The sequence below is a fragment of the Branchiostoma belcheri genome, unplaced genomic scaffold (assembly GCF_001625305.1).
Source record: "Branchiostoma belcheri isolate BF01 breed outbred unplaced genomic scaffold, Haploidv18h27 scaffold19, whole genome shotgun sequence".
Lineage (NCBI taxonomy): Eukaryota > Metazoa > Chordata > Leptocardii > Amphioxiformes > Branchiostomatidae > Branchiostoma > Branchiostoma belcheri.
The window spans coordinates 936,134-960,301 of NW_017803379.1; the positions used below are offsets into that span (position 1 = coordinate 936,134).

At 40.5% G+C, this 24,168-nt stretch overlaps 3 protein-coding genes across 4 annotated transcripts; 1 reads left to right on the top strand and 2 right to left on the bottom strand.

Annotated features, from left to right (window-relative positions):
• Positions 1–14: 14 nt before the first annotated feature.
• LOC109467863 (NADH dehydrogenase [ubiquinone] 1 alpha subcomplex subunit 2-like) lies at positions 15–4,157 on the top strand. The gene is made up of 3 exons (XM_019765970.1): positions 15–156; positions 2,660–2,766; positions 3,407–4,157. Exons 1-3 carry the CDS (start codon positions 56–58, stop codon positions 3,493–3,495), a joined length of 297 nt encoding a protein of 98 aa, XP_019621529.1. The 5' UTR covers positions 15–55; the 3' UTR covers positions 3,496–4,157.
• Positions 3,623–14,994, bottom strand: LOC109467851 (zinc finger protein 729-like). Its single transcript, XM_019765950.1, has 4 exons — positions 14,484–14,994; positions 8,981–11,441; positions 7,586–8,677; positions 3,623–7,447 (listed from the first exon to the last, which is right to left on the bottom strand). Exons 2-4 carry the CDS (start codon positions 11,191–11,193, stop codon positions 7,105–7,107), a joined length of 3,648 nt encoding a protein of 1,215 aa, XP_019621509.1. The 5' UTR covers positions 11,194–11,441; positions 14,484–14,994; the 3' UTR covers positions 3,623–7,104.
• Positions 14,995–20,751: 5,757 nt separating this feature from the next.
• LOC109467861 lies at positions 20,752–23,194 on the bottom strand. Of its 2 annotated transcripts, XM_019765968.1 has the most exons (3): positions 23,070–23,185; positions 21,972–22,059; positions 20,752–21,748 (listed from the first exon to the last, which is right to left on the bottom strand). In XM_019765968.1, exons 1-3 carry the CDS (start codon positions 23,122–23,124, stop codon positions 21,505–21,507), a joined length of 387 nt encoding a protein of 128 aa, XP_019621527.1. In that variant the 5' UTR covers positions 23,125–23,185; the 3' UTR covers positions 20,752–21,504. The 2 variants fall into 2 exon arrangements, 1 of the variants encoding a protein (XP_019621527.1); XR_002140105.1 differs by lacking the exon at positions 21,972–22,059 and having other exon boundaries at positions 23,070–23,194.
• Between the last annotated feature and the right edge of the window lie 974 nt (positions 23,195–24,168).

The window sequence follows — 24,168 nt, forward strand, 5'->3', positions numbered from 1 at the left end:
TAGTATAAATAGGTAATTATTTGTGTAAACGTTTGCGATCTTATCAACTTTCAAGATGGCTGCTAACCTTGTCCGAGCGATGTCTCCTTTTCCAAGACATCTCAAAGAACTCCGTCTTCATCTTTGCCAGAGATCAGCCGCTAGTCAGGGGGTGAGGTAAGGAACCTACGCAGCTGGCAAACTTATCGTTCCTGTCTAAGGCTCTTAATATGTGGAAGAAAAGACGATGCAAAGTTGGTCATTTCCCTCCCTCCCCCTTCAGTATTTTTGTTCACAACAAGGTCACTGCCAAAATATGGCTTATATCAAGTCGCTATTTGAGTGATTGCAAATATCGTGTTTAATTGCGGGTTGTGAAATTTGATATCGCTGTCCAAATGATTCACTTAGGCTAGAAATTTATAAATACTCAGTGTAGTTGGTCCCTCAGCCCCTTGGCAACAGCGACCCCTACCAAGTTAGTTGGGTAGTACAGTTGTGATTACTGGAAGTCGTGAAACTTTCCACCAACCGAACTGACTAGTCTGGCTATAGGGATAATTATTTGCCAGGGAGATTGGCTCCCAAAAGTGGTTGACCGGCCGTGCAGGGGAAATGTTAAGGCTGCCATGGACCCATTGTCGCACCAGACACATGCATGGCCCCAACAAATGACCAAAACAAACGAACACAACCCATCTGGCATATACAAGCTGTCACTCATGTCATATATATGTATTGTTGTTTTTTTTTGTATGTGTAAAATATGTGTATACAGGTTGGTCAAACTTTAATTCATGATACTTGGCCCCCCCACACATGATTGCAAGCTGTTTATATTTACCCACAGACACCCAGAATGGCAGGTGGGTATTTCAAGCTCCGAGTCATTATGATTTACTTATAGTGGGGCATAAGTGGGCCATTGTCATTTGAAAAGAACCTGTAGTACATGAACCCACGTGCAGTGTCCTAGATGTTGGGACAGTTCCTTTTTTAGGTGTTGCCACAAGGCATATCAGACCTAAGGTCAATGGAGGCAGTTAACCTGGGGGGAAAATTCCAAATCAATTAACGAGGGGCCGTTAAACTTAATCGGCGCCATCTCAGCATGACCACCCGTAAATTTTACACCATGCAGACAATGGTGGGGAAAGTTATGGTAAAAAAAATGGCGTCTTAATTTTTTTGCAGTCTTTAATGTACTATTGTAGATTTGCAAAAACATATATTACTGACTTTTTATTGTTATGTAAGAATAGGCATATTTCATATAAGTTGTATTATATTACTCCAAATGACAGAAAAATAGTTTGTGCATGCTCCTCTCTGGTCTTTGCTTTTTTCAGGCTCATTTCTGTTAATTAACAGTTATAATCAAGCTAGTACATGTACATGTACATGAATACGATTTTTCATTTTTTTGTAATTGTATAACTTAATAAATAGTAAAGAACTAGTAAGTATAACTATAACTATAACCTTACTCTAGTTACTACTTAAAAAACAATATTTGGGAGGAATTTGTCCCAGATGAGGTCAAGGTTTGCAGGGTATAGAGAACAATAGTATGTAGTGTTAATGTACTAGAACAATCTCCATAGCAGGCCTCATGTATAATGTGAATTTTATAATTTTTCCTTGATTATTTTCAGCTTTATTGTTACTACTTGTTGCCTGCTAAGTATCGACCCCAAATATGCATTTTGCATGGGTATATATTGACTTGCGTGCATGCACTTGGATTTCGTAACAGATAATCCAAAGGCATGTTCTTAATTTAGCCTAGAGTGCCGTTAGAAATAGCCTAATATCATCTTTGGCTCTCTTTCCAATAGTTGCTACCCAGGTGAAAACTGATAGTAGCTAATGTTAGAAGATGGCATTGAAAGTACCTAACGTACCCTTTTCTGTAATTAGGTTTGAAAACTACTTTAACCACCAATTTCCCTGGTCATTACATGATCATTTTCTCGGGCCATAACCTAAGCAGTTATATGAGCAGACTCTTACCATAAACTTGGGACCTTGGTTTCAAGGTCCCAAATACTTGGAAACACCACGAATGACTACATGTAAATCAAATATGATGTACTCAACATATAACTGGTAGTCTAGAGTTTTTCAGCACAAATTTTCTCCTATCTGCAAAATAGACAGCATAGGAGCTTTAACTGGCTAAATCGGTAATTGGATGACTAACAGTAACATTTCAGCTCATTTGAACTCCCAGCCGTACTTAAACACTGGAGTTAATCACGTTAGCCATGAGTCATCTGATGCACACCTCCAGGACCATGTGCCTATTATTAATTAGTTCAGAGTTATTACCGCAGCTGGGGGGTAAACGGCTGGCAACATGGCGGAACACCCAAAATCTTCACACGCAACATATTATCCAGACATTATTGATGATGATCTAACCAATGAAGTGATATAGCAACAGCATCTTGCTATTTGGAGTGAGAAATTTTTGAGCTTGTAGAAAAGTGAACATTTTTTTTTACTTATAATACTATTAATACTACTTTTAAAATCATTGTACTGAATGAACATTATTCATACAACTTAGTACAAGCTTGTTTTTCTGACATTGCTTCATTTTTCAGGAATTGATTTAATTGATATCCATTTACTAATATCCTGCTGTTGGTCTGTTTTTCCCTCCCCTCCCACCCAGGGACTTTGTTGAGAACCACTATGTTGACCTGAAGAAGCAGAACCCACAGTTCCCCATCCTCATCAGAGAATGCAGTGGGGTGGAACCAAAAGTCTGGGCTAGATACGGTAAGATTCTACACTTCTGTTTTATACCCCTACTGTCACAGTACTAGTAGTTGGACTCTATAGTCTGGTTACCAAACCTATTATAGCTTCTGAGTCCTACATTCTTTCCACAAATAGGAGAGGATGTAGGACTCGGTAGCTATAATAGATTTGGTAACCAGGCTAAGCTGTGAGTGTGAGTGTCTGTTCAAAATACTGTTCTATGAAATTAAAAATCCATAATTCAATATCTAAAAAGATAACTGATAAGACAGCTTGAGTTTTATTGTTTGATCTGCTGAGGTGTTAAAAGTCTTCTTTGCTTCTGAATGATGTTACTTTTTTCATTTTGTTAGTACTAAAGCCGCATGATAAGTGATAACAGACCTTTTTCTCTTCTTTCTGTGATGTCTCCCTACATGTCCTATAGAATTTGTTTTACATAGCATGTACCTAAGTACCGTACATCTTTTGTACTTCCCTTCATATTACAGCAGAAAGGTAAATTCAGACTTTGGTTTCAAAGAAAGATACCAAAGTAGGCAGTTGATTATAATAATATAAAGGCAGTCTGAGTCCCAAACTCCCTTTGTCATTGATAGAATATTTTGACACTGTTTCATGTTATGTTAACATGAATGATTTTGTATTTGAACTGTAGAGTTTGGAAGAGAGCGGAACCTTCCCCTGTCCAACATGACTTCTGACCAGGTAGCCAAAGCCCTGCAGATGTTGGCAGAACAGAAGTAACAACATCGATGGAATAACAACAAGCAGGAAAAATTCAGAGCGTATAAAATGTACAAAACTTTCTTCTCACCTATAAGTATAACCTCAAAAACTTGAATAGAGACATTACGAAGGTTCAGTGATATTATGTAGTGGCCATAACATTTAAGGAGGGTTTCAGTGTCTTTGGTTTTCCTTTGGGTAGCCAAACTCATACCCTCACCCACCCCCGTCCATATTGTGGAAAGTTTTCAAAATGCCCCCCACCCCACCCACAAATGTTTACATGATTCAGACTAGCAGGTAAGAGCTCTTCTTAACTCTGTGTATGGGTCAGTGCATAATCCATATGTCAAGGTGCCCAAATATTTGCATTAAGGGAACAAAGGGAAAAGGGTGTCAGAGGTGGCAGAAGATTGTACCTTTTGACGTGCATAAAATTTTAACAACTGTTCCTGATAATATCACAACGTTCCCGTGGGATTTTCTAGCTCAGATTCGTAGCGTGACAATGCGAGCTGACCCTTAATGAAAGTGATGAACTTTGTTCATGATAAACTGCATCAGATGTTAAATGTCACCGAAACGTTAACAATGGAGGCAGAGAGAGACTCAGTAGTCATTGTTCTTCTACAAGACTTTGCTGCTTTATTATTTAGAAAATAAAAGCACTGAACACCATATTGGAATGTTAACATTGTGTCATTTTAAAAGCACAGTATTGATTTAAATGGTACAACAAAGTCCAACCATGATGATCACAAATTGCACCAATACAAACACTTAGAGTGATACAGAGACTGCTTTATTCATGGTGATTGTCTGTTATTTTGTGCTTTACAAATCTGGTGAACAAATCTACTAGAGAATACACAGATAGACTGTGTAGGCTCACTAATTAAACTGGGGAATGTATCTCTGTTTACCTTTAACCACTTTTCTAGTAGAACAGAACCGAACAGCAAAACAGCAACTTAAGCCACCAAGGTCTCTTCTGCTAACTTTTCACGACATTGTCCCATGTACATATATGTACATTATACATGTATATCATCGCATTTTGACCTGTGGTGGTCTTGGTTGTGTGAAAAAATGGTCATGATATAAATACTCTGAGAGTCTGAACCACAACATGATATAACTTAGAACAAAACAGAACAGAATTCTCCTACAGATCTGACTTGTCTTTGGTTGGGAACATTCTAGTAATCTGATGTTTGACTTGACTGTGTAGAAAAACTTGGTGCTGCATTGTACTATATTGCATACTACATTGCAAATTTGCAATACTTTCAAACATACTTGCAGCTACAAAATATTCCAGTAAAATATATGGCTTTAGTACCCTAGTTCAATTGTATCTTGCCAGATCATAAAAACTATGCATTTGTCAATAACAATTATTACACATCTCCCTCCACCACAATCTGCAACATTTTAAGTGATATAAACAAAGGCTTATAATTTAGGAGATTTGCAACAATTTACTGGAAATGCTATGGCTACACTTTTCAATGTGTAATTTTGTCCTCTCTGCTCCAAAGCGGACTTTTAGAAAAATACACTTGATGTTAAGTTTTGGGAAGAAGCAAAACATAGTATTGACTTGTATAGTGAGGAATTTATACAGGGGCAACATAAACACTTTGAAATGTGATCAAGCCAAATTTACAGACTGGAAGCTCTAATGCAACAATTTTCTCTGAAAGTCACAATATATAGTAGAAAATAATCAAATTTAATTGGGTTTAACCATCACCACTTTGTAAAGCAAACTTTTTAAGATAAAATCAAAGATGAACTTTCAACCTGACACTACAATGTGATAATGATTTTATATCCTGAGACCTTAACACTTCCACAATTCTACTTTTACGTTGCAAGTTTTACTTTTACGTTGCAAATTTTACATAGCATTTTGATTTTTTTCATAATTTTATGGTTATTGTGAATCATTCAATATAATTCTGACAATTTGACATGATCCTACTGTTATAAAACACTCAATCTAATGATAACTAGTACTGGCATCAAAAAGAGAAAAAAAATGCTGGTAAATGTTTTACTATAAAACTAGTACCAATTTTATATTTTTGTATTAAATAAATCTACATTGTTAAAAATTTTAAATCTGCTCAGGTACAATTATGTACATCTTTGGTTTCTCTGCTAGAATACATCTGATTCAGTAACTTGACTTGACATCCACAATTCACAGTGTAGCAGATTTTCCTATTACATCCGGGTCTTATTTAGGACCCCAAGAAAAGCAAGCCTAACATGGACTTGTAACATCTCTCACACACAAAACACACCATTGTTTGGTTCACTGGACATGATTTGTTCATCGTAAAAAAGACTCTTTTCAAATGAAGGCAAGGAACAGACATGCAACTAGGAGGACAGGTCAGTAAACCTAAATGGTGTTAATTTGAAGGCTGACAATTATTTTATTATCTGTAATAAAGTGGAAACGCTGGGGTCGACGGCCAGGAGCAATTTTCTTTTACAAGGGCATTGACGTCTGATACAACAATAGCTCCCTGTTGTACAAGTTCTGTCAGAAAGTTGAAAGGACAACCTGTGACCCCACACGTTTGATCTTGTCTGCTGGCCAATGTGTAAGCAGCAGTGCCCATTGTAATGAGAAAGCATAGGGGCAGAGATTACGGGTGAACTCACGTGAAACTGATTCTGTTCTTTGGGAACAGTCACTGGGAAAATGATCAAACATTTTTGATTCAATTTGATGTTTTGAAGTTTGCTCTGTTTAGCACTTAAAAGTGCTTAATCTGTCTGAGTGTGTGTTATTTCTTTTTAACAGTCTGTTTTTTTGACAGACTTGGTAGCATTCAGTACATTGATGAGCCACCCCATGAAATCATTTTACATAACAGTTGCACTTGATTAAAGGATTTTTGACTCAATGGATGTAACTGTTAAGATGGCTGCTCGTTGCTGTTGAATGGTTCTGAGGTCATTGCCCCAATGTGGTTAATGTATTTCTACCCTTTGGTACATTTAGCTCTTGAATTCTGAGTCTAACCTTGTGGAAAGTGCCATACTGTAAATTACTACTTACTTAATAGTAAGTATTCAAGTGACTGTCATTCCCACTGTTTATCCAATTTACAAACACACAGGCAGACAGACAGACACACACACACACACACACACACACAAACACCCAAGCATACAAATAGCTGCCTTGCAACAATATAGACCTTGCCACCAAATTACATCTTTCCACATTTTGGTCAACATTTTGGCTACCTAGTCATGATCATATAAAATCTATATTCTATAAATCCTAAACTTCCTGTATATTGAATACTGATTGCATATTTTGGTGCAGCTGTTATTGCCATCCTGGATGTTATCCTTACTAATTATAAGGCCATTCCATCTGAGAACCTGAGGGGACAAAACATTCCTTTTTTCCCTGCTGTCTTACATTTCTGAAGAACAATGCTACTGTGGGGAATGATTTTTCTATTCTTTGGATAGCCCCACTTGTTTTTCATGGCAAAAATAACTTTGGTTATGTCTCTCCCTTATGCTATAAAAGCTTCTTGGAATGGCCATTTGTATGTCATCTCCAGTAGACCTACATGTCTACTATGCATGTGATCAGCAAGGTAACTTCTGTTCAGGTTGTGCAGTTGCAGCTGAAGTTTCTGTCTCCACCTCCTCTGTTTGCACACTACCAGTGTCTGTGCTGTCCATGTTAGTGTCCACATGGTTTGAATGTTTGATCTGCAGCTCAGGCTCTTTCTTGTCACTGTCTTCATAGTCTATCAGCATCTCTTTTTTGTCAGTGTCCATGTGGTCCATCTGCATATTAGGCTCTTTCTTGTCAATGTCTTCATAGTCTACTTGTATATGCTCTTTCTCGTTAGTGTCTTCATAGTCTATCTGTATAGGCTCTTTCCTGCCAGTGTCTTCGTAGTCTATCTGTATAGGCTCTTTCTTGTTGGTGTCTTCATAGTCTATCTGTATAGGCTCTTTCTTGTCGGTGTCTTCATAGTCTATCTGTATAGGCTCTTTCCTGCCAGTGTCTTCGAATTCGTAGTCTATCTGTATAGGGTCTTTCTTGTCAGTGTCTTCGTAGTCAGTTTCCATTTGGTTTGTCTGCATATTAGGCTCTTTCTTGTCATTGTCCAAATAGTTTACCTGTTTGATTTCCACAGGCTCTTCCTTGTCAGTGTCCACATAGTCTATCTGGGTAGGCTTGTTCTTGTCAGTGTTCACATGTGCTATTTGCATATTAGGCTCCTTGTCGGAGCCCACATTGTTTATCTGCATATTCAGCTCCACAGTGTCCACAGAGTCTTCCTGTGTAGGCTTGTTCTTGTCAGCATCCAGATACTTTACCTGTTTGACTTCCACAGGCTCTTTTTTTTGAGTGTCCACATAGTTTATCTGCATGTTAGACTCTTTCTTGTCAGTGTCCACATAGTTTATATGCATCTTAGGCCTCTTCTCAGTGTCTACATACTTTACATGTTTGATTTCCTTAGGCTCTTTCTTGTCAGTGTGCACGTAGCTTGCATGTTTGAAAGCGAGTTTTGTGGCGCTTCTGTTCCAAGTGTGCGTCTTGTGGTGAGCCTCTATTTCTGCCACAGAAAGGGTGAGGAAGTCGCACTTGGGGCAGTCGTACACGGTGTCCTTCTTGTGAACCCTCATGTGGATGGCCAGGTTGTCCTGCCTGGAGCACGCGTACTTGCACAGCTTGCAGCTGAAGGGCTTCTCCTTGGTGTGCGTCCTGATGTGGTCGATCAGCTTGTTGGCCGTCTTGCCCAGGTAGCCGCAGGTGTTGCACCTGTACAGGTTGCCGTAGCGATGCTGCTGCGACACGTGCATCTTCAGCCCCAGCTTGGTGTCGGTGGTGTGGCGGCAGATGCGGCACTTGAACTCCTCCTTCCCGTGGGTGAGCATGTGGGCCTTCAGCGCCGACACCAGGTTGGTGCCGTAGCTGCACTTGTCGCAGTTGTGCCTCGTGTCCACGTGCATTGTGGCCAGGTGCTCGCTCAGCTCCTGTGGCGTCTTGAAGTACTTGTGGCACTTCTTGCACTGGTACATCTTGGCTGTGTAGTGGACGAGGAGGTGGGCCTCGAACTTGGCCTTCATCTTTGTGACAAAGTTGCACAGCGTGCAGGAGAACTGCTCGGGATCACTCATCACTTCTTGTGCCAACATGAACCTGGTGAGAATGAGAGAAATGTCTCTTGTTAGATGAGTGTATCCCATTAGAGGTACAAACAACAACAACATCTCTTTCATCCAGTGTCAATCAAGTTACGTGAGATGCCGGTAATCCTTCCTTTCATTTTGTTCAAGGGCTTTATTGTCAGAAAGGTATCTAATCATCATAAGATGGGGAACAACAGACAATAACCAACTTGAAGCCAATGAGTCAGTGAGTAAAGAAGTATCAATATTTTTGCAGAGTTGTAAAGATATTCCCAGACTATAGACCTCTAATACAGCATGACACATAACTCACCTGTCCAGTGGCTTCTGCCGGATTCCGTGGCTTTTGAAGAGGTGTTGCTTCATGTCATCTTCCGTCTTGGATGTGGACTTGCAGAAGTTGCATTGCACCTGGAACTTCCACTGCTCTCTCTCGTGGTACAGGTGCATGTGGCCGCTGAACTTCAGGCTACTGGTGGACACAAACTGGCACACCTGGCATTGGAAGTGGTAGTGTTTCGCACTCGTTCCGTTCTCTTCAACAACGTCCACTATATTTGCTGGCCTTGTCTGCAGCTGGTCAGCCTCTGCAGTCCCCTGTTTTGGAGAGATGAACTTCATGAGTTCAATAGGGTTGGATGGTTTGAGCTTGTGCACTGCCATGTGTTGCTCCAGTGTCCTCTTGGCCTTTGCACTGTAAGAGCAGAGCTCGCATTTGTACTTCCTGTTGCCCACGTGCAGCTTCATGTGACGGTTCCAGCTCTGCTTGCGAGGGAAGCTTTTGTTGCACAGGGTACACCTGAAGACAGGCAGCCCTCCCTCCTCAGACTTGCACAGAGCAAAGACTTCTGCGGCTTTAAGGAACTCGGTGGTCTCCTCAGAAGTGCTGGAAGAGCCGTCCTCTCGGCTCCCCGTGCTGGACGTGTCTGAGGTCTCCATTGTGAAGTTTGGGAAGTTGAGAGAAGAAAAGTTTGTGACGTTGTTGACGGTCAGTGTTCTTGGCTCCTCGTTGGCTGGTCCCTCTGCAGCATCTTTGGCATCAACTTTATGAGTCTGCATAGGATTGCCTGTCTTCTCTTCTTCTGTCTGATGTCCACTGCCCTCTTCTGTCTTGAATGTGCTGGAATGACCCATCAGGAACTTTCTCAGCTGCTGAAGTGTGCCGACCCTTGCGTCTGTTGTTCCACTGCTTGCTTCTGAGCCGGAAAGCATAAGATTGTCTGAAACTGCCTGGTCCTCTGGCTTCGTTTCTTGTTCATTTCGTGATTGTCTTTCTTCTTTTCCTGTTTCTTCTGATTGCAGTTCCACTTCCATTGCCGCTTGTTCTGCTGGGTAAGTCCTACTCATGTCGCTGTTACCTCCTGCTTCCTCTGCAGTCTCTTCCCAGTCTCTTCTGTCAGCCGTGTTCATCAGGTATGAATACTTCTTTAACATGTTGGAGTAGGATGTCGGACTATCCCCCAAAACCTCCCGGTGGTACCTCGTGGCCATGTGCTGCTGGAGGTTGTCTTTTCTGGCCGTGGAGTACGGACACAGGCGGCAACGGTACTTCTTCTCTCCTGTGTGGGTCTTTAAGTGGCGGGCGACGTGATTTTTGATCACCTTATTGCACTCTGGGCAGTTGAAGACCTTTTCGCCGTCACCTGTCTCATGGTAGGAATACTTCGTGTGCATCTTTGGGGAAAAGACGTGTTGGCTCATCAGGCTTGCCAGTTCTGTTTCTGCTCCAGTCGTCTTGCTTCCATCTCCTATCTCAATGTTTTGGGATACCTTCAGAGAAGAGGACTGGCTCAAGTCTAGAGGTGTCTCCTCAATTGCATCCTCATGGCATGTGTGCACTGTCTCTTCTTTTATGGGAACATGCTGAAATTGAACAGCTCTAGCAAAGGGTGGAATAGTCACTACAGCTGTTGAACTGTCCTTACACTTTGTCACTGGGGATGCACTGTTAGAACAGCTTCTCTGGCCATTATCTGATGCATGACTGTTCTGTTTGTCATCAGTGACCTCCTCTATTCTCAACGGTGAAACCCTGTGTGTGGCACTTTCCTTATGTCCCTCAGAGGCAGGTCTCGTGCGTGTCAGGTTGTTTCTGTACATGTACATTGCCGCATGAGGGAGATTCGAGGGGAAACCCCAACCCAAGGAAACTCTGTTGGTTTGTTGTGAGTTTGGGTTAGAGTCATGAAGCGCCATCCGGTTTGCTGTTGCTGTTAGTGCTAACGACCATGGCCTTGGGGGATCTGTTGTTGTCGGTGGTTCTGCTTGGCAGGCCATGACGCTCACCCCTCCTGGCAGGGACGTGTTATGCGGGAGTCTCGGCATGTCTCTCACCATGTTTGCTGCAGGGATGGGGTAGCTGCTGATATGTGCTGTGTACTGTCCATACTTCCAGTCGTCTCTTCTTCTCGGCTCCTGCTTCACTCTCACATCCTGTCCCACAGGGACCCTCCTACCCACCTGGCCCGGCGGCCAGTGAGCATTCCAGGCTGCCGGGTACACCACGCCTCCGAAGTACGCATACATCTTCTCTTCACTGTTTTCTTCTGAATCAGCTATCGTACTACTCTCTAGACAGTCGTCGGGCGCATTGTTTGTATCTGACAGAAATTGTTCAGGTACTTTTCCTTTGATGTGCGTGGGTGCTTCCTGTATGGAAAGTTGGGTGGAGTGGCGACCCTCCCTTCCTGAGATTCTTCCCCTCTTTGTCTGCCGTGTGTTTCTTCCTGTGCTTGTCTGCGGACTTCTGGCTGGATCAACTGACTGTGACTCACCTGTGGTGGGACAGAATTCAGACAACTTTGTTATCATGTCCATTACTAATTCATTGACCGAGAACCAAAAACATAGACTAAGTACATAGTATGCTGGTAACTTACTTCTACTCATCAAAAACAAGCTGAAAAGTTAAACTGTTTATCACATTCAGATTTACACTTACAAATATAAACTACCATCAACAAGAGTGGTCTGTGTTCTGTTCACTTGTTTACAAAGTGATGTTCTTAGACTTGACAGATACAATCAATTTACGTCAGGAGAATGACAGATTGAATACATCCATTGGTCCGAAAGACCTTTGCTCTTTGTCTTTGTTGAGAATGTCAGGTGAAGGACACTTGAGATAAGAAAGTGACGTGATAAGGCAACTAATTGATGTTGTCTGTTCTGTGACGATATGATTGAAGATTTGATCGTCCACCCCAGTCGGGGCAGCGGAAGATAATTTGTCGTAAGGTTTCATGAACAATCGGAAAGTTCACCCTGTACTGCGTCATATGAAGTCTTTAACGTCAGTGCCCTTTGGGCCTGACTGATTGTGTGACAAAAACTCACTGGGCCACATCTGGCAGAGTGCAGACCCTACAAATGGGTAGGGGTGGTATGATTTTATCTACAAGCTGATGTCTATCACAGGTTCAGAAAACAAAAATGGGTGACCCACAAAAGTTAAGCTGACTCATAAAATATTAGATGTGAATGCATCCTTGGTGGAGGTCAAACATTCTACACTGTGATAGACATTCTTTCCAAACATTACAAAGTGAAGCACACATAAAAATGTCCTCACAGTTCTGAGCAGCAGTAAAGGAGAGGCTAGGGAAATGTCTCACATTGTCTGCAGGAGCAGTTTGGGCCTGATTTATTGCCTATGTCTGGGTTTGTGAATACAGTCATAGCTGCCATTGTGAGAGGGTATTTTTACGAGCTTCTACATGACAGGACATCGATGCCACTAAAACATTCTGTATTTGGACTGTTTCCTGAATATTTCTCATATAGACTGAAAGAAAAAGAGTTGGTGACAATATTGAGCAAATACAAAGTTACCAGACTGTATCTGGACTACGTTACATGAACAGAAAATGAGTAAAAAACACTACTAGCAATGAATTGACCTGCTAAGGTTACACAGGTAGCTAAGCAACACACCTTTGACTAGACACAACCACATTGTATCTGAGTTCACAAGATGAGTTATAGTTATAGTTATATCCGCTACCTTCTTTGAACAAAAGCTCTGCTATGTTTATGTTAACCACTGACAATTTTATTGCCCCTGAACGGCCCTCAGATACTAACAATGTGTAGTAAAAGTGTCAGAATGTGGAGGAGAAGGTCAGAGTACGTACGACCGGTTATTATAATGCTCCTAATATTCTGGTAACCACGTTATCAAATGTTCTTGGAGTAGTCCATTTTATAATGAAGTAATTATTTTATATAGGAAGGGGCTAGAAATCAGCATTTTAGGAGCAGATACAGGATGACATAAATCAACAAAACCAGGTTGGCAATAACTTCACAAGCTTAAAGGTAAACTGAACTACATTGTAAAACAATTATGATCGTAATTGGGGTAAATTGTTACAGAAGGCAGTATACAGCATAGGTTAGCGCTGTCAAGTTGAGAATGGTATAGCCCTAAACCCAGAAACATGACCCTGCTTTCTTGAGGCAGAAGAGTCAGTGGTATGACAGATTGACAATGGAAGAATTCCCCTGTGGCACACCTATAGCATGCCTGGTGTTCAAGGCATGCCAACAGCCTGCTCGTGCGCATGTGCATAGGGAACAATCAGGTGGGAGGGTTATTCCAGGGCACTGCACACTATTTTTGTTCCACGCCGATTTGTCGATCTTTTTCGCGCCAGAGTATGCTCGCTTGTATCGACAGGATAGGAAGACCTGAATCAGCTTTTCAATTAAGCCTAATTTGCAATGGAAAAGATTACACATGCATTGATATGTGATTACTTAGACATGTGAAAAACCATTTAGTCCATTTACAGAACAATCAGAGTCATTACTTTTAATTGAATGACAAACAAATCCAATCATCCACAAATACCTGAAGCTTTAAGTATCTTTTAAACATAGTAATTTAACAATAAAAATACAACATTGTCAAACAGTCTGAAATCATGTCTGCTGTGACAGCTGTAGCAGTGAAAAGTAACAAGTAACAAGGCTTCACATATCAAGAGGATTTGGCAAACTTGGCTAACATCCTTACAGAGTAGGATATTTGTGTTCATACCATGCAGGCTAAACAAATCCAGCTAAAACCCTGCTAAAGAGTTTAGCAACAAATCCTGATATGAAGGAGGTCCTTCTTGCAATTGGCTTAGCTGTAAGATTCTCTTTAAGTTATCACACTTTGATATGACACTGTTTTTACAATCTTGTGAGGATTTATCCCTTAGTTTCATTTTTTTAAAGCAAAAGTTGATCTAGTTTCAACAGCGCCTTGAATATTAAGCAATTATCTGCTGTTAGATTGTCCACAATAAGACATGATACTCAGGTAAGGTGCAGGTTATGGCATAAAAGACCAACTGAAAAAGCTACATGTATTTCAGTATGGTAAGAAAGAACCCTTAGAAGTATACCAAGAGTATATAAATGTAGTAGTGACTATTGAATATCTTGTACCAAATAACTTAGCAAGTAGGAAGAGATAGATAACCTCCTTGCAGTTTGTTTTAGTTACAGGTTAGGGTTGAGTGGGGTTAATCTAAGTCACCGTAGGGGTAGGATTGGAAAGTATGACCTGAAAAAATAGTGACATCACATGTCTTCTACAAACTTTTGTGAACCTGTCACATTATAAAAACAGTTCATTTTGATGGTGTTGAACAATCAATTTATAACCTGACTTCAAATGTTACAGACCTTGGCATTGCAATGCTCCCCACATCCAAACACTGTCGTTATCAATTTTACTGATACTATAATCAGTATGATTTAATAATGGTATCAGCAATGAACTTACCAGTGAATATGGGCTCAGTTTTGTAGTGAACAATTCTTACTTCATACACCAATGCACACTGTTTCTGGTGGCTTTGAAGTATTTCAGCTGGTGCAGTCAGGACTGGACTAGACAAGTCTAGGCTAGATGGCTTCACAAGTTGCCCCTGGCACTTCTGCTCTAGGCAGTGTTGACCTGTGTAGCTTCTTTTCTTTCCAGGCTGGTAATTAATTTGCCGCATGGACAAAACACACAAAAGACTAATTTTCGACCAGCCTTTGTTGTCGATCCGATCTTACTGTTTTTAAAGATTTTATTTCATGTCATTTCTGATCGCCTGAGAGCCCTTTGTACAGTCACCAGTTTAACTTCTTTGACTATGTACTACTGTGTGGTAATGCCTGTGATCTGGTAGACTGTGATTGATTGAGAAAGGTTGTTGTCCGGGCCGGCTAAAATTAGTGGCAGTACTGAAGAAACCAGTGCTCCAATATCGCAACAACTCTTTCTGTAGACTCTGTAGTACATTTTCCAGATATGAATTATAGCAACAGAAGTACTGCAAATTTGTGGAGAAAGAGAGAAAAAGCTGTTTGAAGTTTGGGAACAGCAAAAATTTAGCGTTCGTGTGATTGTTATCATTATATAATGACTGACCTTTGTTGCAATCATAGCCTTCTTAGAATTACTTGTACTGACCTTACTCCTGACAGGTTTGAAAATATAGTAGAGTGTCCCTGAACACTAGCCTCACTGTGTGGCTGTTTGGTGCAAACTAGCAGTTACTGCGACAACCTGACTCAGGTTGTCGCAGTAACTGCTAGTTTGCACCAAACAGCCACAACAATACCACAACAATGTCATATCTTTCAAAATACCAGGCTTTAGATATGCTACTAAATAAATAGTAACAAGACGTTGCATGGGAAATTTGAAAGTTATCTGACATGTTGTGATGTACATAACTTTTGTATGGTTGCTGCTGCCTGACTTACATGTATTTGGCAATGGTGGGAAGAATGGGTCGTTTGCTGGGCCTTTTTCAGTATGGCAGTATGCAGAGATGAAGGTGTATCACTTAATTTTGCAATCATGATACATACTTTCAATTCTTTTTTCTTGTAATCAGAGAAATGTTCAGGACAATCAATGATTTTGAAATGCCTGAAGTGAAGGATCTGATACTTCTGTTTGATGTAGTTACTAACTATGGTGATTTCTGTTGATTTGGAACAGAAAACCTCATGAAGCTTTAAGATTATGTGACACAAACTGTGCCTTCAGACATATTTATACGTATTTGCTGTTGGGATGTACTTGTTATATGTTACACAACTCAGCTTGAAGATTGCTTAAGGTTCGAGCAAACTCCAATATCAAGTTGAATAGTCACAAAGCAGTTTGTTAAGGTTTAGCAGCATTTGGCAAAATGACGATTGGGAGGATGCATAACCTGTCTGTACTTGGGCAGAAAACCTAGCGACAGCGGCGGTCTCACATTAACGATTGTATCGCTGATAACATATTGAACTTAAAACTAAATGTCTTCGAACATATTAAACATAAATAGAGCGCAAAGCAAAGACGTAAAGGTGTAGAACGACTTTGTGTTATTCATTTTCGACACCATATTTCAGGTGCGTGCAGTGGCCCAACTCGTAAAATGCAAGCATAAGACGGTTAGTGCGCCATTTCTCTGGGTAGACAAACACGACATGGCGCTGTACTCCTCAAATTCCGTTTTCACAGGGTTAAGCGCTACTTGGATCTTTCAGTAATTTGACTCAGAGGGAATCAGTTTTTGAGAGACATACTCCACAAAGTAAATGGAAAATTTTAACACCTTTTAGCGAGGCATCTGTAACTACATTGTACATAGCCAGTGTAACCGCCCTTCGGTACTACACGCAGGCTTCGCCGTGAACGATAAATGTCAACATGGCTGATTTACGCCGCGGCAAAACCCTATTTTTTCCAGAATGTGCACTAGTATACACGATCATCTCCTGTGAGAAAGAAACATGGGACCTACTTTTGACTGGATATCGCTGCGAACGGTTGGAATGGCTCGGCTGTTCGGTTAGCGGTGAGTAAGTGTGAGAGGGCGAGCCTGCTGGTTGGTCATGACTTATACCTGCCGTACAGGATGGGTGTCTTCTTCGTTGTGGCCAGGTGACTACACCTCTTTCCTGTCTGGTGGCCAATGACGACAATTGTCTCTCTAATGGCCACAATAGGCCTTGAAATTAAGTGGGCCACATAAACGTGTGTGCATGCTATAATTGGCCGGCTACCTCTGAACTACCTTAATTTGCATTTAGTGGCACGAAGCAAAATGATCACAAGCTTTGAACTTCATATTCATATCCATGGGTTGCCCAGGCAATGATAATGTGCCCTTTCTATATTTAATGATTACTGTCTTAGGTAGCAAAAATGCTGTAGGAAGCTTTTTCTTTCCCAAAGACTTTTCTTTGATGTGGGAAAAGTACTGCCGGCTTTTCGATCTTGGATCTGATCCAACGGAGGATCTACTGTATCAAATGGGCTGAGCAAAATCATGTCGTAGTTGCCAATATCCGCGGTGGATGTACCCTCATCTGAGTTTCCCCATAAAGAGCACAACTGTAAATCTTTGCTACAAAAAAGTTTCTAAGTTTGCCCTAATCCTTTAATTACCATTTGTAGTTTTCCTGCTTTTTTTTTTTCATTCAGGTATATGTCAATGGATTCAAAAAGCAAAACAACATACTATCAGGAACCTTACATGTATATCCATAACACTGACTGAAATTTGTTGAAAAAGTGGGAGGAAAAGGGCCTTAGGGTGTGCAAGTAGATATACATGTAAATACTACGGCAAGGACACTTCTAAGATATCCATTGGATCTGTCATTGAATTCAGCCAAAATCCTTTTTCCATCAAATCTAACATGGTGTGACGGGTAACGGTGAGAAGATCTGATCAGGCCCGACGCTAACTGAGTGCATTCTCACCAAGAGACACAAAGGTGGAATTTCCTCTTGACTAGACAAGTGAAATCATCGCTGAGCAGACATGACCTTTGAAAGGGTGTGAACCTAACCCTTATCATAGAGGCAGGCTTTGTCTGTGTGCATGCACTCGTCACACCTGGAGCTCTCAAACCTGAGGTGTGGTGGGCACAGCTTAACTTGGGTGGGAGGAGAGAGAGTCACTCATAAATCACTCTTAAAAACAGCTTTGATTCTGTTCTCAGGGGTTGACTTCAGATGCCGGTAAAAAGTTCATCTCAATTTTCAAATGCCAAGCATGTTTCAAATGTTAAGCAATCTTTACAATAAGTACACCACCAAGAGAACTTTTCAGTATATACATGTAGCTAATAACAAGGGTCATCACTTACTAGTGGGGTTTTAATGAAGCCCAGGAGGTTTTTCCTCCAATAAAGAATCTCTGTTTTCTTGTAGAAAAAGAAAAACAAGAGCTTTTTCTAGCACAGACAGATTAATGACACTTATTTTTTACCCGCTTAAGAACAATCCCGCCACACACTATGTAATTTGGACGCCACATTAACTGACTTAAGTGGCCCCATAATCGCCCTCTCATTATTTCAGGTATCTATTTAGTTGTGGTAGGGGTAGCCATTGTGGAGAGGGTGGACATGTTCTGGACATGAGTCCTTCATGACTTACCTTGACCTATGACGCAAATCTTAAGGTGTGATGATTGCTGCGGATGTTTGTGACGCGATTCCCTCTCGAGACCGTCAACAGATTCCCCCACACTTGCGTACAAATGTACGTCACCAAAAAGTATTTTCTATTCTCCCAGAGCTGTTAATACTCTGAACTGTGACCCCAGGACTTTTTGTACTTCCATGTATTCAATATAATAGATGTATATTATACATTATATACATTAGTACATGATACTGTAACAGTTGACTATGTAAAGGATGGAAGAGGGATGTTCAGTCCTGCAGTTGTCAGTGGTTCTGGTGGGTACTTTGAAAAGGACATGAAGGTTTCCAAATGTCAACAGTTACCTTGTTGCTTAGTTTGCTAACAGGAGGTAGCTAGAAAAGGTCTAAACAGACTGTCATGGTCTGCTTTAGTTGGGCCCTTGCCTTAGCAATAAATAATGATATAATAATTGTAATACGACAAAATGTCAAAAGAATTTAATAATAGTGATTGGAGTTTGAATACCATTGCAAGATTGAGTGATCTCTGCTTTTGCACTTATTATAAACGCAGCAGATAACAGGCATATGAATTCGCATGAACTGGACTGATAGATATTAGATTGATATATTCTAATCTATGTTGATTTTAGATTGTAATTTTTATGTACTTATATTGTTTTGGTTTAAATGTGTGTCTTGTCTGTGTGTATGCAATTGTTTTGTGTGGGGGCCACAACACCAGCCCCCTGCTGCCTGTGGCCCACGAGTATTGTATTGTTTGCAATTCCAATAAATCAAATTAAATAAAATCAAATCAAACCATGAATTCCACAACAAAGATAGATCCTTATGATGATAAGTATTTTGATAAAGATATGTCAATTTGAGGAAATGATACTGAAAACATGTAAAAGTTTTCATTCTTTTAATTCGTGTTAGTTATGTGGGAAATGATGACAATTGGATGGGATCTTTCTTTGTATACAGACTGGATAATCTGTTGAGATCATCATGGATTAGTGACTCAGAGATAACTTGTCAGCTTTGTTAGATGTTACCACCCAGCTCACCAATTAAGCTTATCTGGTTTGAACAAAATGAACTGCAGTGCCTCACCCATAACAGAAAAGTGGTGGATGTGTTTTTTTTCCCTATTTTATTGGTAAGCCTGAAGTTTGAACACTGATTTGATCCACATCCAGGAACGTATAAGCCTATAAATAATTGTGTGATGCACCAATTACGCTCTACGTTGAATTAAAGTGATCCATCTACCCTCTACGTAGAATTAAAACGGCCGATTACACTCTACAAAAAAAGGGCATGCAGCCCCCTTTCTGTAGTGAGGTAACTAGTCAAACCTGACTTATCAAAGAATGAATGAAATTAAGCTGGAACATTCTGCTTGGAGACTGATCTACAAGGTATGACTACCTCATTATTCAGTCCTCCTCATTATTACTCTAAGAACATTGAATTTACATCGACAAATCCCGCAGAAGGGTAGGAATCTCAGAAAAGATTGATGTTCTTCTAAGCTCACACATGACATTCTAGCTCCATTTTAAGGTCAGAACTAAGAAACCTCAGGTAAAGCCAGGGCTAAGGCCAGTCAATGCGGGAGACGTCTTTGAAGATGCGGCAGTAATCGTCTAAGTAAGAGCGGTTTCCGGAGTTGCGAAGCTCACTTCACATCCGAGGTGTACGCCATAGTTGTTAAAGGTTGTCGAGCACAGTAATGGCGGCGGTTATGAATCTGTCTGCTGGCTTGTGGAACTAATTGTTTTGTGAGTGAATAAACAAATTGAATGATGGGATAAAGGTGCTGACATGGAGGACAGGGCGTAAAGGTCAGTCTGGTTTAAGGAGACACGCAATGGGTGTGGGGGAAAATATACCAGCAGCCATGGAGGAAGTTCGCTGTACTGTACATGTAGCATCACACTCAAAAAGAATGTAGTTGTATAGAATGTAGTTGGTAATACCATATGTTCTGACTGTCAAATATGATACCGTAACGTTTTACTGTACGTACGTGTACTGGGTAAAATAACAAAATTTCTTATATTTTTTTTTAAGCAATTTATTTAGACTCTGAATTCTACAGTAGCCTCATAAAAAATCTGTTACTGACTGTAGATGACTAATAGCGATCGCAAAATCTTGCACATGCTCAGTGAGTCCCGCGCTCGGACTGTAATCGTGACATTTTATGCAAATGAACGCAGTCAAGCAGTTGTGGAAAGGACCTAAGTTGTGGGTAAAGTAAGAAGATCCAACTTTGCTTGTCAGTTTACAATTGAGCAGTTTTTCTGCAATGAACACAAAATGAATGTTGCTAAGTGATTGTTAGTTAGGTTAACTGTGTGATTTTTAGGTGGAGACTGCCAATTATTGAGTTAAAAGCTCAAATGGGGTCATTACATTTACCTACACATGACCGAGTCATGTCAAAAGGGTCTGTTATTACTGAAATCATTCCATGACTTCATTGTAATGTTCAATCTGTGTGTGGCAAACAAAGTTGTTTTTGTGTGTGGTGTGGGTGTTCCTTAATATTCTTCAAGAAATGGCCATTGACCGTTTTTACGCGGGCATTGACCCCACTTTCGGCCATTTTCCCATTACCATATCGCGTGTTGTACCTGTTATGACCAGAGACCCGCATTTAAGATGGATGCAAGTTTATCGTGCAACATTGTTGCTGTCCCATCTAAAGGTTTACTGTTCAATATGCAATCAGAGACACACCCAAAATGTACACTTTATCATATAATCATTGGCATCCTTTTTGTTACAATGTTGTCAGATAGATCTAATGGCACTGCAGAAGAGGCTACATGTACATGTATGTTTGATTCAAAAGGTTTCTAATAAACATGAATTTCTTACCCCCCCTCCCAGCAGTACATATAGTTGAACCGACATATTAAAAAAAGGACAAGAAAGTGCAATAAATGTAATATGAAGCAATAAGGTTTTTACCTTGCATTATCAGTTATACATATATATATTTTTATACACAAATGTATCGCCATGATCTGTATTTTCCAGCAATGTTTATGTGGGATAATCTGCTGCTGTTGTACATTACAATCCCTAGAGATGGTCAGTGTTGACTTGTGCGTCTGCAGTTGGCTGTTAAACATCTTCATATTGTCTCTCTCCAGAGTGCTGAAATGCCTTTAACTGTTTTTTTGTACTCCTGATACACAGTGACACAGTGAGGTCTTGTTACACACACACTTTCACAGGCCTTTGGGCACTGGTGTGACTAGAACCAGGTGCTTCGTACAGTTTTCCTCTCACAGTAGGCCTTTTCCACCACTGTCCTCAAAGTTAGTCTCGGAAACACAAGGTCCCATGCCATTTCAATCCTGTTCTGAATACCTTCGCCCTTCATCTTGTAGATCACGTGAAGTGTCCCCCTAAAGGTGCCTTGAACTGAACATCGTCCAGAAATACATGCTGTTTTATCAAATAGATCTTCCTGACCAGCTCTTGATGTCTTCCAGTGTTTTTCTCCAGCAGGGAATTTGAAAGACCCTCATCTGTAGGATGTGTACTGTGTGACAAGTCCCTGGGAGTCCTGTGGTGTATTGTCATTTGTGATCTTCTGTCCTCTTGTATCTTTGTAAGCTGACTGTTTTCTCTCCTGGAAAACAGAAACACATGTGTTTGCAAATTTGTCGAAACAGCAATACAAGCAAACATGTTTAGGGATGTAATTAATATGTGTTATAATGACAGACAAGAGTAACCAATATGACAGATGAAATTTTGATGATGTAGCTAATCATTATAGATGATTAACAAAACAAGGGATGGTGGCACCCCTACATATTGTCATGATGTCATCCCAAGTAATGAATACCCACCTGTTAAAGACCCACCAGCTGGTTCTGTAGGAGGAAAACTGGCTATCCGTCACCAGTGTTAACACATCATAGCAAATCCACATTTCTTCTGCTGGACATGGGCAAGGTCATTGGTCTCAGAATAGTACCTCCAGATTAAAATGAGATCTATCTTAAATATGAAAATGACTCTTTGGTTTGCTTCAGGGCTTGATCACTAGAATGGGTGTGATATTTCTAACAGTTACATTTTTCATATAATGAAGTGTAATGGGACATCAAAAGAGTCACATAGAATTTGTCTATATAATCTTGAGTTATACTGTAAAGTGTCAAAGGCAGCCAATATCCAGGGTCCCTTATCCAGTGTATTTATTTAATTTAAAGGACCAGTCTATATCTGTACATTCCTGGGGGAGGCTATTTTATATAGTATATTTATTTACTTAAATTACTATACATTGACCCGATTAATATACATCAGATTTACTTTTCGTTTTAACTTTCCCATTAAGACTCTGTAACTATGTATTAATATTACAGAGTCAGAGTGTGTGTTCTATCCTGCCGCCCCTTTCAGAAATGGAACAGCCCAGACTGAACTTCAAAACAATTCAAATGTGGAAAACGTAACCCACATTCAAATGGCCTTAACGTTAAATGTACACTCGAAAGGGTATGTGTTAAACTGTGCGAACTTGTTGACAACCCTGTAGGAACCTCATGTCTCGCACCTCGCTTTATATAAAGATTAACTTGACCCATGACATGAATGTGGCCTTGTGTAGTGTACCGTGAAAACTACAATGTTGTTACCACAAGGGTTTGTTTACATCTGTACGCTTGTGTGTACTTGAAGAATCGCCCGCAGAGTCACTCAAAAGTTGTCATCCTACGCATTTGAAAACTTTGATTGAAAACATTAAATGATCAACCTCTAAGCTTTCAAACGAAAATGCGCATTTGCGGCAAGTGTCACGTAACGTCAAATAATATTTATTTGCCCTGGAAAAATGGCGGACGTACCCTAACCCTAAACAGGCAAACCGATATTAGGGCGGTATTTTCTCTGTTTTAGGACAGCGTTTCACAAGTCGAACACGTCCCTCAGATGCCTACCTTCCGAATCTTCCTCGGCTACCTTCCGGGGCCTTCTCTGTTTCCTGCGGCCCATTGTTGTTGTGGACTTTCGGAGCGCCGCAGACTTTTAAAGGCTCAGATTTTAAGGGTCAGGGATCAGTACCGCGAGGCATGTCGGGAGGTTTTAGTTATTTCAAGGGCTTCTGACGACAATTCCTGTACTAGAACTAGGTCTAGCGGGAGCTACTACATTTTCTCTCAGTAACACATTTACATATCGATTAAAATATTCATTTATAAAAAAGGCTACACTTGTCTCAGTCAATGATGCAAGATGGTAATTCTATTATATGCTTCATTCACAGTTTTGTACTTCGGTAATGGCCCTTAAGCTCAGTGTGTTAAGTCCGAAAGTCTCTTTTCGTTCAAAGCTTTCATACAGACTGGGGTCGGACTAGCCACCGGTTCAGGCTTTTAATGGCCACAGTTTATTTCTACGAGCGTCGGATTCATTTCGCTCGGACCGGTGTTATCTGGGAAGAACTGTATCGGCCGCTTTACTGTATCCGCATCGGCTGCGTCAAAGGTCCAACAAGGGCCTCGTTTTGTTCGCTTAAACTTCGAAACTTTTTCCCTTCTGTCTTAACTTTCTTCAGTCCTTTTTTCTTCTCCTTTTCCTCTCTGTCCATCATTCCCTTCTTCGGTCACTCCCCGACGTTTTCCGCAGCGCGTCTATTTTTATACTACAAATTTGATTCATTGATTAAGACAAGTGGCAGGCCCTCTGAGATACAGAACCACAAATTTCTCTCGTTTTTCTTCTTTTCATTCTTGACGAATTGATATCCAGTAATTAGCTGTTATGAATGCTGATGTTCTTAAAGCTGAATTGCCCGTCGTCTTAAGACTATTTCCATCTGTCAATGACAAATGTCAATCTGAAAAACACCCCACCCCAAGCTAGAGCGCAAAATACCACCAATGCGGCGTACTTATGGCAAAACCTATCAAACAAACAATTTATTTATTTATCTATCTATCAAGTAACATCTATATTGATTTTCTTTTCAATATTATTCTGTCCACAACCCAATTTTATAAACCAAATGCAGACATAATGCTACACTCGGAGGTCATA